The 14298-nt window shown below is 42.4% G+C and overlaps 1 protein-coding gene across 1 annotated transcript in view; it reads left to right on the forward strand.

Moving 5' to 3' along the window:
• LOC105911540 (regulating synaptic membrane exocytosis protein 2) overlaps positions 1-8687 on the forward strand; it is a 36619-nt gene extending 27932 nt beyond the window's left edge. Inside the window, exons 21-25 of the mRNA XM_031578698.2 lie at positions 2577-2733; positions 5962-6074; positions 6261-6362; positions 6560-6699; positions 6849-8687. Coding sequence (XP_031434558.1) covers positions 2577-2733; positions 5962-6074; positions 6261-6362; positions 6560-6699; positions 6849-7067 — 731 coding nt within the window. The 3' untranslated portion in view covers positions 7068-8687. The remainder of the gene's footprint in view (positions 1-2576; positions 2734-5961; positions 6075-6260; positions 6363-6559; positions 6700-6848) is intronic.
• Positions 8688-14298: the final 5611 nt, after the last annotated feature.

Raw genomic sequence — 14298 nt, forward strand, 5'->3', positions numbered from 1 at the left:
TGTGTCTGTCTTTCACTGTGCCACACTGCAGAGATGTGTCTGTCTGTCTTTCACTGTGCCATACTGCACAGATGTGTCTGTCTTTCACTGTGCCACACTGCAGAGATGTGTCTGTCTTTCACTGTGCCATACTGCAGAGATGTGTCTGTCTGTCTTTCACTGTGCCACACTGCAGAGATGTGTCTGTCTGTCTTTCACTGTGCCATACTGCAGAGATGTGTCTGTCTTTCACTGTGCCACACTGCAGAGATGTGTCTCACTCTCTGAGCTCCTACTGTAAAGAGATCAGTCTCACTCTCGGGCTGCAAGCAAGAGAGAGATCTATCTCCCTCGGATAGTATGCTGTAGAGATACCCGTCCTGCTTTTGGCTCAAATGTGGTAGATAGGTAATCAAAGCCAGCAGGCTCTGGCAGCGGAGGAGCCTGTCATCCCGAGATCAACACTGGGCACTAATCAGTTGTAATGTAGATGAATACCTTTGAAGTTGCTTCTGATGTCGTTTAAAATCTCATATTTCAAGAGCAGTCTATTTATGTTTTAATAAATGGATTTCCAAATAATAAAAAAGGAGAGTAGGGGGGGAAAACATTCTTGGCTTCACTGTCTGCCAGACCTCTAGATAATCTTAAAAGGCCCATCAGATGATAAATCAGATTGTGAGCCAAGCTGCCGAGCTTCTATAAATCAGTCCTTTTAAAGATCTCCGCTGGCCCATAGCAGGTGGTCTGTTCCCTACCAGTCTCTTGCTGGTTCTCACATGGCGATCGGATTCTGAACAGATACCGTAAAACAACAATATTGGATCTTCATGGTTTATAATTATATCCCTGCTTTCCTGAAGAAGTGTGCGAGTACCAGTAAGCTGATGGGAATGGTTGGGCGTTGTCCTGCCAAGTGTGGCGTTTCACGTGGAGCTGTGTACTCTGAGGTGCCCACGAGATTGCTGTCATTTGGCTGGGTTGGCAAGGGCATGGAGGTGCCTCAAGCCAGCTATCTCAGATTTGTCATTCCAGCAGGTCGTGTGCGTTCAGTCAGGGTTGGCAAACACTAAGTATGTGGGTTTATTATTATCTCACACACACACACACAGGATTGCGGCCACATGTGCGCAAACACGCAAACACTCACATACACACACACACACACACACACTCCTCTCTCACACACACACACTCACACACACTTCAATTTGATCAAACCAGTGTATTTCAAAAATTCCTTCAGTCCTCCCACGTAAATCAGTGCATAAAAATGTTCTGGCAAATACATAATTGTAAACCTAATACTCTTTGCTCATCGCACACACACACACACACACACACACACACACACACACACACACAAACATGGCTTGTAGGAAGTTTCACGGCAGGCCACTACAATTTGTTCGGTCTGGTTTCCATGGACCAGACTGCTGGCTTTGACTGATGGCTGAATGATATGATGGTGGGGTGGGGTGGGGTGGGGGATCTATGGAGTATCTTTTGTAACATTCTTGGGGTGGAACAAACCAGTGAGGCCAAGAGCCGCTTCAAGCGTGCCATCCATTCTCTAAACGGCCTAAGCCTGGTCCTCCTGAATGACATGCTATCAATCACAAAGGTTTAGGTTGCTGTGTGTGTGTGTAAACAGGCTGAAGAAAGCGCCTGAGGAGTTGACATGTGTTTGGCAAGCTTGGCTAACAGGCTGCAGCTAACAGACAGCCATGTTTTCTCTGTGAATAAGAAGTGGATGGCAATGGGAGTGTGTGCGTGTGTGTGTACGTGTATGTGTATGTGTATGTATGTGTGTGTGTGTGTGTGTGTGTGTGTGTGTGTGTTATGAGAATTGTGCAGTTTGTGGCACATTTCTGTCCATTATTCATGATTGGCATAGAATTCTTGAATCAACATAAAATGAAAAGGAAACTTCGGGATTATTTAACTTGGGCCCTATCTTCCCATCTTTTTATGTCCACATTTTTAATAGGGACAAACACGATCGAAATCAGTCCAGTATTGAGTTAGAACGCTATAACCAGCAACTTCAAAACGGCTTTACAACCCTCTGGGGAAAGCATCCACATCAGAGTAAACCGCTTGTTTTCACCACTGACAGGCTCGTAATGTTATTGTAAGTGCCCTACGGAGATAGGCCTCTATGTCTCTTTCTATCAATAACTTTAAAGAAACTGTAGAAAATGACTGTTTCTGTAATAACAGTTACCGACAGAAAATTACAGTTTCAGTTTCTGTAGAAAATGACTGTAGAACATTTTTAGACCCAAAAATATGTGAAAATAGGGCCCAGGTTGAAAAATTACAAAGTTTCCTTCACTGCTTGCCAGGATTGCTCCTTCTTTTGAACACTTGGCATTCATCATCGTCGCTCTGCATATGCACAGTTAACACACACATACGCACTCACATCTTGCAAACACACCTAGCAAGCACACATATACATACACACGCCTAGCAGATACAGACAAACATATATATATATATATACACACCCACACCCCTTTGCAAACACAGATCAACAGACACAGACACACAAATGTCACCAGCCTTTTTCTCTTTGTCCGTCTTCCCTGCAGAAGCTGCCCAGAAGCAGAAGACCAAGGGGAGCCAGGGTGGCATCCAGCGCAGCCAGGAGACTGGCATGGCGGTGGAGTACCCGCGCAATGCCATGGCCCGCCAGGCCAGCCGCGAGTCTACCGACGGCAGCATGAACAGCTACAGCTCTGAGGGGAAGTGAGTATGGTTGCCTCAACCAACACTTCCTGTTTCAGAGTAAAAGTCCTCCCCAGGACTTTTGAGAGATAAGACATGAGAGATGAGAAGAGAGATTTAACCAGACCACACTGGTACTGGTTATCAAATGTGGCATGGCTTTTCACCATAGAACAGCTTTACCCAAGGCAGAATTATTTATGCTTTACTGCGTAGCACAGTAGTAGCATATATGTCATTGCTCAGTTCACTGTCTTCATACCTGACTAAACTTGTATTAGCAGTTGTAACTGATTTAGCCAATAATGATAATCATGATCATTATTATTATACTGATCTTAATCAGTTGTGCTTTGATCAAGGCAAGATGTGTATGGCAGGGGGCTCCAGAAGCTGTCTGGTGTTTAGGGTTTTGCCCTTATTTGAACCAGAGGGAGTGGGCTGTGCTGTTTTCTGCTCATCTCTGGCCTCCCCTCACACCTATTTGAGCAGATAAGGATGATCTAGGCCTTTAAGCTGTCAGAACAGGGTGAGACACACAGAATTGGGACGATTACTATACGATTACTATAAAGACTAATAACCACACACATCTGATGTATTTTGCTAATGGTTATGGAACAATTTAAATATCAAATATCTTCCATCGGTTCATTTCTTTCCTATTCTATATGTCTCACTCAACATGGCTTTATAAGGAATAGGAATGTCCATTCAACAGAGTCTAATTCTGTGTTTACATTGGTGTGCTGGTTACACTCCATGCTTTGTAAATATTCCCTATCCTTGTGCATAGAGAAAGTGAAAAGAGACAAAAAGAAAAGAAAGAAACAGCTGGATGAGAGGAGAAGTGAGATAAGGACATGGCAACTTATTTACTCTTCTGAGCCACTACAGTCTGCCTGTGTCTGCCACATTACCGTAATCAGAATCATGTTACGTTATGAATACTTGATGATCCTGATGTTGAGGCATCCAGAACCACATACCAGCTCAGCTGGTGATGCCAGCATGTCTGGTGTATTGCAGTACCCACTGTGTACCAACTATGTCTCTGATGGCATTCAGCGCTTCTCCTTTCGTCAAAGAGCTTCGTAACGAACAAAGTGATCATGAAATGACTGATCGCTTTGATTGATCATTTCACAAGTTACTCGAGAGAGATTTCAGTTGCCCAAACGAAACATGGATTGCACAGGGTGTTTCTCCTCTCGTCCGTCCTTTGGACAAAGCGATCATTATCGTTATTGTCGGGACATTAATCACGCTCCTTCTTCAAGGCCACTTGACCTCCCTTCCTCTATTCCATAATTAAAACATGCATCATCCATCAGCCCGAGGCCTCCTCTGCCCCAGACACCAGTCGGAGCAGCGAGACTGAAATAAACTTTCCACATCCAGCCTGCTGTCAATCACTCCTGCCTTCAGTCCTTCAGTCAGCCCGTGCCAGGACAGATGTGGGGGGAATGACACTGCCATTTGCAGCTAATTATGATCATAGTTACCAGAGATTATAGCTTCTGAATGCACCCAAAAACACACACACACACACACACACACACACACACACCCACACAAGGATACCCACACACACACACACGAACAGATGCGAACACACACTCACGCACACACAAGCAGGCATACACACACACACACACTCACTCACACAACAGTATGAGCAGTGAGCAGGGGCTCTTTCATATGGTTGCTCGCTAGCATGACCACAGCTGGCACCTCTGGTCCAACATTCTTGTGTGGGTTAGGTCATGGAAACAAGCGCTGGCTTCAAAGGGAACATAGATTGCATTACTAAAGAGCTGACGAGCTGGAACTCAGGACATGTCTTAAATACCTCAACCAAAGAGAGACGGGCAGAGAGAGAGACAGAGAGAGAGAAAAAGAGAGAGAGAGAGAGAGAGAGAGAGAGAGAGAGAGAGAGAGAGAGAAGGGCCGCACAGAAGATGGAGGCCAGAAGAGGAGAGAGATGCTCCTGCTGCTGCTCTGTCCATCGTTGGGCTCTCTTGATGCTATATCCGTTGGGTCTTAGCAAGAAAAACAGCGGTTCACAGATATGTCCGTTAGCAGAAGTAACAAAGCCCAGTTTCAGCTGGACCCTGATGGTCATTTTCACTATCACAGACTTAGAGACTCAGTCAGGCTATGGTGGTCAATCAGGAAACAAGGCTTTATTGTTTTTATTATTATTGCTTCTGTAGATGCAGAGAGTGTGGCTTCACAAGCAGACACAAGCTTAAGTGCTTTAGTTTTCATACCAGGTTGACCAGGAGAGAGGGTTAATCAGTGCACCCAGCCTACATGGATATGACATGCAGCCCCACCCCAGGACAGAGGGTGACATGCCACTCTAATTAGAGCTATTCTGATTATCAGGAACAGAAAATGCAAAAGAATGACAGTCACACCAGACACCCAGTCAGAGGAAGCATTCCTATCAACCTTAACACAGAGCTCACACATGTAGCAAATATAGACATGTTAGAATAATATCTGTTTAAGAGATTTAGATTTTCAACTCTTTCAACCCAAGATCTTCCTCAAGATCAACATGTTTGATCTGACGAGTTATGTCAGGCTAGGTTTAGGGTTCTTGTATGTATCATAATCCTAAAGGCACAGGGGTGGCACAGTGTCCAGGAAAAGGGATCAGTAGCCAGGTTCTTCATCCAGCTTTTTAATGCGCATTTAGAACCTTTGAATAGGAAATCCTGAGTGTAAAAATGCTTGAAATTCGAATAAACTCTTTATGCGCTAGATGATTGGTGGATTACCAACCAATTCACATATGGTAAAATGCGGCTAAGGTGGGTGGGAATGGGTTTTATTCACATCAAATTGCATTTGTTGCGGTTTTTATTACGTTTCCATTAAAGTTGCCCTGACAATCTCAAGTTTTGAACCAACAGCTGTTCACAACTCCTCTCTCTGATTAGGAGAGTGTCCATTTTCAATTTGCATAATACAGCTGATGGAAATGCCCACAGACATTTCGCATTTCCTTTTAGCCAAATTTTCAGGAATGCACTTAAAGTATGCGAATAAGCCAGATGGAAACCCAGCTAGTCAGAACCTTGTGAGCGTTGTCAGTTGAGAACCTCAGTGGCATCTCAACTCTACACTTTAACATTTAAGTTGCATTGCATGTTTGTAAATACTGTATGAAGTGTTTGCGTGAATGACATGGGCCACTCTTACTTAGGATATGTCTGTTCTTGTTTCTCTGCTCTTCAGTCTGGTCTTCTCAGGGATGAGGCTTGGTGCTGACAGCCAGTTCAGTGACTTCTTGGATGGCCTTGGCCCCGCCCAGCTGGTGGGGAGACAAACCCTGGCCACGCCCGCCATGGGTGAGTGACAGAGTGATAGGCGATAGTCAAACACCTGCAGTCTAGGAGACTGAGGGAACACCCTGAAACCTGCATTGTAGTCAGAAAAGTGAACATCTACTGTTTTCAATTACTTCAAATCTCTCTCTCTCTCTCTCTCTCTCTCTTTCTCTCTCTCCCCCCGCCCCCTTTCTCTCACCCCTGCAGGAGACATCCAGATTGGCCTGATGGACAAGAAAGGTCAGCTGGAGGTAGAGGTGATTAGGGCACGTGGCCTTACACCCAAACCAGGATCCAAAAACCTCCCAGGTGAGAGCTCTTCTTCTGGGCCACTATCTACACAAATCTGCCCTCTTTTCATCTGCTGCATGGATGTCTGAGAGGATGGGCTGTGCTTTATACGTAGAAACTCATGGCCATGCGGAAACCCCTGCAAAAAAAAGAATCTTACAGGACGTTGTGTGTACGCTTACTGAACTCATGCCTCCATGTCTGTTCTTTTACAGCTCCCTACGTCAAGGTCTACTTACTGGATAACGGGGTGTGTAAAGCCAAAAAGAAAACCAAGATTGCACGAAAAACACTCGACCCGTTATACCAGCAAGTGCTGCTTTTTGACGAGAGTCCACAGGGTAAAGTTCTCCAGGTCAGTAACATTTGCAAATGTTATATTCCCCTGCTCAACGGTTAGTTAGCAATGTTTCCCCCATATGATGTCTAGGCCTTTGCTATGCATTTCAGTTATTGGACTTGTTTGATTTTCATTTGACACCCCATCCGCTCTCTCCCTCCCAGGTCATAGTCTGGGGTGACTATGGGCGAATGGACCACAAATCCTTTATGGGAGTTGCACAGATCCTATTGGAGCAGCTTGATCTTTCAAGCACAGTGATTGACTGGTACAAACTCTTTCCTCCTTCCTCATTGGTGGATCCTACGCTAGCTCCACTCGCCCGACGGGCTTCCCAGACATCACTTGATAGTTCTTCAGGGCCGCCAGGCGTGCGGTCCTAGTGAAGGGGCATACAGGATCCCCTTCCCCACTCCCCTCCCAGGATCACCTGAGTGGACCAAGGACACATACCTGTGGCAACAATCAGAGCCCTGAGAGACGGAAAAAGACAAACCAGAATCACGATCAAAGCTTTTGCTGGAGCCTGACAATCACTTCTCCACCCCTTTTGTATTTGGGTTCTTTGCATTTTTGTCTTTTGTTTTCTGGACTCTCAAGGTTTACTTTTGTGCCATTGTACACCAATCTCCTTTGTTGTTTTCTATTGCTGGCTTCATTCATTCTGAATGTGACTTGGTTCCATTCAGTTCCTGAGCGGAGGCGGGAACAGACCGTTCGTTGACTAAACTGGCCAATCAAAGTAGTGATGACTGACTCTAGCCAGTCAACAGTGTCAGTGACATCATCTTGTTCATTCTTCCTCCTTGCCATATAAGGAGTATGGTCGTGTTCGGGACAGGTGAGGCAGGCCACTGTAAGACTGAGAGGCCCCTCCCTTCCAGGGGTTTTACCATAGGTCAAAGGTCACATAGCTAGATGCTGACCTTAACAAGTCTGTTTACAGAAGATCTCTCCCACTGCTTCGCCTTGTCACTGTACTCTTATTTTGGTACAGGGGCACACACACACACACACACAAACACCATACATACACATATACATGCACACACCACACACACACACGCGTGGAATGTGAAGACCTGTGTTATGTTTCCTGACATTTGTTTCCAAATTGTGTAAAACATAAGTAATATACTGGGCAGTTATGGGAAGCCTCTTCCGTAAGTTTTCTTTTTCCTCTAATTAGCAGGCATTCCCTTTTGTTGTTAGCACAGCGTGCCCTTTTGTAAGTGCACTCGAATTAGCTTCCCCCGCCCCCATCCTTCCACAGGCTGTTGATGTTCAGCCTGAGTTTCAGCATAAGCCACTTTCAGTTGTTGCCATGACATCACAGAATGCGTCACATTGACACATCGTTTTGCCTTGGCAACTGCCAATCAAGGTCAGATATGATTAAGGGAATGGTCTGCAGATGTTTAACAAATGTCATTCTTTTAGAACAGTTTTATGTTTGTTTTTGGGATTTAAAGCAAGCACAAAAGCCTGATTTGTTTTTCAAATAGCAGAAAGTTGTAGCTTTTTGAGAAACAGATAACCACTCTTTGAAAGAGCTTGATTTTGTCCCCTATTCTTTAAGCTGTTTTATTTTCTTCTCGTTTTTAATTTTTTAATGTTTCTCAAAAAAAATTCACACACAAAACCCCTCTCTCCATCTAAATGTGGCAGTAAAATGCAGGTTGTGTTTTGACAAAGTCCAGAGATCTTCTCGATACAAAAAAGAGACAAAAGACGACATAAGCCACCCTCTCCTTCCCCGTGCCGAAGGAGCAAGCATGCCTCTGGAACGGTCCCAAACTGCATGCACATTTTGTAAACACGACGGATGAGAATAAAAAAAATAAAATAAGAGACGAACAGACTCGTGTGTTAGTTCCACATACTGTAGGCAAGCTTGTGTGTTGCATGGACCTGTACAGTTTGTTCCTATTTAATATGAATAGATTAGCCAATGAACTGAAGCCATCCATTTCATACATGGTTGTCTGGCCAGGTCACGCCCCCCCCCCCCCCCCCCCCGCGCGCGCTGTCCTCGCATTGAGGCTCGGTGTCTTTGGGGAAACATTTTTCTTAATTGTTTTATTTTTTAAATTTCCTTTTTTTTTTTTTTTTTTTTTTTTTTAGAAAAAAAAAATAACAACAAAAAAGATATCCCTGTTGATGAACAAAAGTGCTGTACTGTCTGTTGTACTAAGCAAACATGAGTCCTCTGTTTGTATGGAAGATGATGTTGTTTTTGCTCTAGTTTACCACAGAGGGACTACAACAGACTTAGAATAATGTGTATAAAAATCCAGAGCTATCTATATATGGAGTATAATTATGATTATACAGAAAAAAACAGCATAGAGAAATATATATATATAAAAGATATATATTTAAAAAAAGAGTGTATCCAAGTTAAGATCACCTATACAAACACACATGCACATACAGTAATGTCAATACGAGTCAGTGATTTACTTGCTTGTATTTACACCGTGGCCCAGTCAATCTGTGGATCAGCGATCTGTCACCTCGGTCCGTTGATCGGTACCAAGGCCACCAAGGGACACCTTCAGATCTTTCTTTTCTCTCACTCCTCGTCCTCGCCTCTTTCGCTTTTGTTTTTGTTTGCCTATACACGGAAACAATTAAAATGCTAAACATAGGAAATTGGACTGCCACCTATCTCTTTTGCTTTACTAGAGTATCCCTATTCCCTAAACACTTGGTTACAAACAAAAAAAAAACTTGCTCACTTGCTTCATATTTAACCAATGATGAGTTTACTTTGATGTCCGTCGAGGCTGACTACTTTCCTTTGTCAGTATTATTTAATAATGCTGATTGTTTACAAATCATGTGTTCCACTGAAACAGAATAGAAGGTATTCACTGCAACATTTCTTGTTTGTACAACAGATGTGGCTCAAATGATGTGTATGTTTTATATTCAAGAGTTCATTTTTATTATTTACAAATAAAAGACTGTGTGGATGAAAACCGACTGACGCTCCTGTGATTGGCACTATGGTGTTCAAGCTCTCTCTATGTTTTCTGACTGTGTCAGCACTATGTTGGCTATGAGGACACTGGACTGAGTTCACACCACCGGTGACAACTGCAACCCAACTCCCCCGCCAAGTGTCAAGAGCTAGTACTGCACACAATTAGTCTATGTATGAAAATAGCCTCTAATGACTTGTGAAGTTATAATAACAGTGAATACAGACCATTGGATAAATTCATTTACAAAATCTATTGAGTTGTGTTATATATTACACATTACATATTTAGACTAAATCAACCCTCTTTAGGACTTAAAGAGTAAAGGATTGTTCTGTGACCATGTTTGAGTGATCTACACCAAATCTGAAACACTGCATATGGGGTGTTAGAACATGCACAATTACCTGCTTCCCTACACATTAATGGCAGATAAATTAATTGAGAGGAATGCAAGATGTGGTACAATGCAGAATGTCCTTTTTGGGTGGGGGTGGGGGGTATGGAACCTCTTCAATAAAATATCCACCAACAGCTGGTCCCATTCACAGATGCATTATTCAATGACAAACAAAATTGTTATTTAATGAGTGGGTGAAGTCGAGTCTGTTTGAATAAGGCAGCAGTATGTGTTGAGGTGTAACCTTGAGAATGCACTGCTTTCCATTTTATTCTGTAGAAACAATTCTAAATCCACTTTGTCGTAAGTGAAATGAAATGTATTTCAACATGTGGAGTATAATGGAAGAAGACACACACACACACACACACACACACACACATACATACATACACAGACATGCACACACACACACACATTCTACTGCCGTCATTTTGTGTAGAAAATGGAGATTTGCATCATCAGATCTGTCAGTGAAATGAAGTAAGCACTCATATTGCATATTATATATATAGCATATTGTTGACCTAAATATTTGTTATTTTAAAGATCTTGGAGTGTAAGCCCAACGTAGAAGTCAACTTGGTAACGCTTTACTTTAGATTTTTGAAAAACAGCTACCCAATGCCTGTGTAAGCCCTTCATGACAACTCCCATAAGCATAGGGATAAAATGACACCACTCTATGGTAAATTACATAAGAAAATGAGCTCATGTCAAATTAGACAGACCTCACCTAATGCTAAATTAAAAATGCAAGTAAATTGACATGAAATAGTTCAAACAAAAGTTTGTGGTTCCTGTAAAAGGGAACTTCAGCAGAGCCCAGGTCAAGGCTGGAATGGTACACAGTGAAGTTAGCTCTGTTAACACAGTAATTGGTTCAATGTAGATGTGCACTTCATTTGTATTGAATTTGTTGGGGGGGGGGGTGAGTTCTTATCATCCAAAAGAAAATAGCCGCAAACAGCAATCATCGAGCTCCCTGCTCAATGGGCACCCTGCTCCAAGTGGTGATAGACTGATTGATTTTGTAAGGGTTACATAAGGATTTAAAGTCTAAATGAATTTTGAAGATAAATCAAACCATGTCAAAGGAACAGAGGAAAACATGGTGTAACTTGCGGTAGCTCGTAACATAAAGGTTCAAACTTCACAAAACTCCACACCCTGCATCACTACCACATTCTTTGGACACAGGCCAACATCGTAATCCATTTCCATAGGAGACACTGCAACTGACACTTTTCAATATCTCCAGAACACGTTTCACTAAAATTCTGAAATATGGTATACATTTAGCTACATTTGCTCATATCTCTTGGAGCTCCGTTTGGCTTTCTCAACAAAATGGTGGCCAACCGCATATTAAAATTCTTCAGCCAATACATGCCTGGGATGTAAAGACACCCATATTGAGTTTGACTCATTTTATGTATATATGCAAATTTCACTAAATGCTCAAATTTAACACAAGATTGAGAAGTCACACTCATGCCTCATATTCACTAGACAGATCTCAAAACCACAGAATGTAACACACTGGTACTGTTTAACACCCTATCAATGTACAGCCACCACATTCACAAACTATAGTTCTTTGAATTATCACTCAGAACAAGATATACACATTTGTCAGAAACGTTATAATTCAAGATAACACAGTTTTTGAAATGGAAAATTTCTTCTTATTTCACTTTCTCACAATTCTAACTCATTCTCTGGTCTCGATTTCTGCACAGGCCTATCAGGCACAGGCCCAGGGGCCCTGAAAACCCACACTAAGTAAGTCCTGCGGCTCCAGGGTTGACCCTTGAGAGACCCTAATGGCCCATAGCAATACACAAAAGGATACATGTGCCCCCAGTCTGAATGCAAGTGGTCTAGAGTAAGTCTGATCATTATCGACTGTGACAGACCGAGCCTCGGGTTACCGTCTATCCGTGGGTAAGGCCAAAGGCTCAGAGTCAGAGTGAGGATTCTCAGTTATATTGGTTTATTCATTTTCAAAAAGATCAACAAACCCTAAAAGTCAAACACTAAAAGGTAGATTATGGAACCCAACTTCATAAATCCAATACAACCCGGCATTCACAAAAATAAAGAAAAAATAATCCGAATTCAAAGTCTCCAGACAAAAACCTGCTAAGCCTCTAAATGAATAGAGGACAACCATAAGCAGTCTCACGGTTCACACAGATGCACATACCTCACCAAAACTGTCCCGAGACAGAACGAATCAACATATATAGAGAGGTGGTCAGCCCCATATAAAAAAGGGGTACACACAAAAATCAATTAGTGCTCAGATCACAAGATCACCGTGTGCTAAACATATAATTATAATTATAACCATCGAATACATCCTATTCCCTGGCCTGTAAAAAGACATTTTACTGAAGTCGATTGGCCAAGAGCATTTCTTTTGTCCCGACAGCCATAACAGGACACGAGCCCCCAACCAGCCGGTAATCCATTAATCCATGGATCCGGGTAGAAGAGTGTCTTTCATGTGTGGTCGCATTGCGACCGTCACATCGACATGTTGTGCTTTAAATGTTTTGCACCATATGTGAGGTCCTATATGTCCTTGAATGTATAGAGTGTTTGGGTCAGTGACAGGGGCACTGCTAAGAATTCTGGGCACAAATCATAATTTTTGGACACAGGGATATTTATTTTCATTTTATAAACCAAAAATGTCAGTAAATCAAATGAATGTGATTTAAGTAATGCTATGATGCGTTAAGCCAGCCTGGTCAGACTGGATAAGTGGCAAGGCATGCCAGGCCAGGAACAAGATCAACAGACATAGTTACTGCCTGTGTGTGTGTGTGTGTGTGTGTGTGTGTGTGTGTGTGTGTGTGTGTGTGTGTGTGTGTGTGTGTGTGTGTGTGTGTGTGTGTGTGTGTGTGTGTGTGTGTGTGTGGCATGCCAGGCCAGGAACAAGATCAACAGACATAGTTACTGCCTGTGGTATTAGTCTCATTGTTCCTGTATGATTAGCTATACAGGTGTCTTTTTATTTTGTCCATTAATGTGATATTTGTTGGCAATCCAAATACATTAATACAGCTCATTGCTGCATCATGTGTTTATATGGTGCGACCCCTGTAGGCAATCTGAATTAAATATGTCATGTAAGCACAGGGTGGTTGGATTATGAGTTACTTCTTTCCCAGGAGTTGAAGGACCCAGGTGGCTTTTGTGCCATAGGGTCCCTGATTTCATAATCCATCCATTCTCAGTCTCTCATTTTTTTGGCCGTCATGTTACTCACCGTTGTGCAGTAAGTCTAGTTCAATTACAGTTACTAATCAAAATGTTAGTGATTACAAAGGGGTTACATTCAAATATGTTCTTCTTGGTACAAAACTTTAAAGCTTATATATAGAATAGAACATTCATTCTGTTGCTGTCTAAACAGGCTCAATTCTGAGCATTGTTTTTGATTGGTTCTCTTGTTTGAATTCGCTTTGGATTTGTTTGAATGACATCAGAGGTGTAGGTTAAAATAAGATGAAAAAGGAACAAGGGTGAAATCTAGACTAGTACAGAAACGCACACAGCATATTTTTGCTGTCCTCCAAAACTGATACCAAATAGGAAGTGCAATAACCAGATATGTTATTAATAACCAAGTGTCGGCAGTGATTTATAGCATGAAACCAACACTAGCCATCAAAGAACTCAAGTATATGAAACCGCACACATAAAATAAAACCTGGGAGATCTCTGAATCACAAGCCAATGCATAGGTAGCTAATTCAGGGCAGACTTGCTGGACATCTGAGATCAGTAGATTTATGACATAAACAGGGGCACCATGGTGGCCTGGATCAGGAACCAAAACCCATAAAGACAGATGACAGGGGGAAAGAAAGAAAGAAAGAAACATGCAGACAAAAAAAAAGTTTCCACTGAAATATGACGTGTACGGAAGTGAATCAGGGCAAAAGGTGTACCAGAAAACAGACTGAATGAGCCCACATTTCTCCAATGTTAGGACATCTTATCTCTGACAGCGATTTCACAGCTAGTTATAGAGCTCTGATTATGTTTGTAGTTTAAGCCATTTCTCATTGGAAATTAGTTTGATAAATCTTTAATGAGGCCATTACCCATCTAATGGTTCTTGCCTCCAGGCAGTGCTCCCCCGCCTATCGCTGATATACTTTTCATGCTTAGTTATCTGTGCATAGATAGTGTCATTTTGCACTCTAACAT

Source organism: Clupea harengus, chromosome 13, assembly GCF_900700415.2.
Source record: "Clupea harengus chromosome 13, Ch_v2.0.2, whole genome shotgun sequence".
NCBI lineage: Eukaryota > Metazoa > Chordata > Actinopteri > Clupeiformes > Clupeidae > Clupea > Clupea harengus.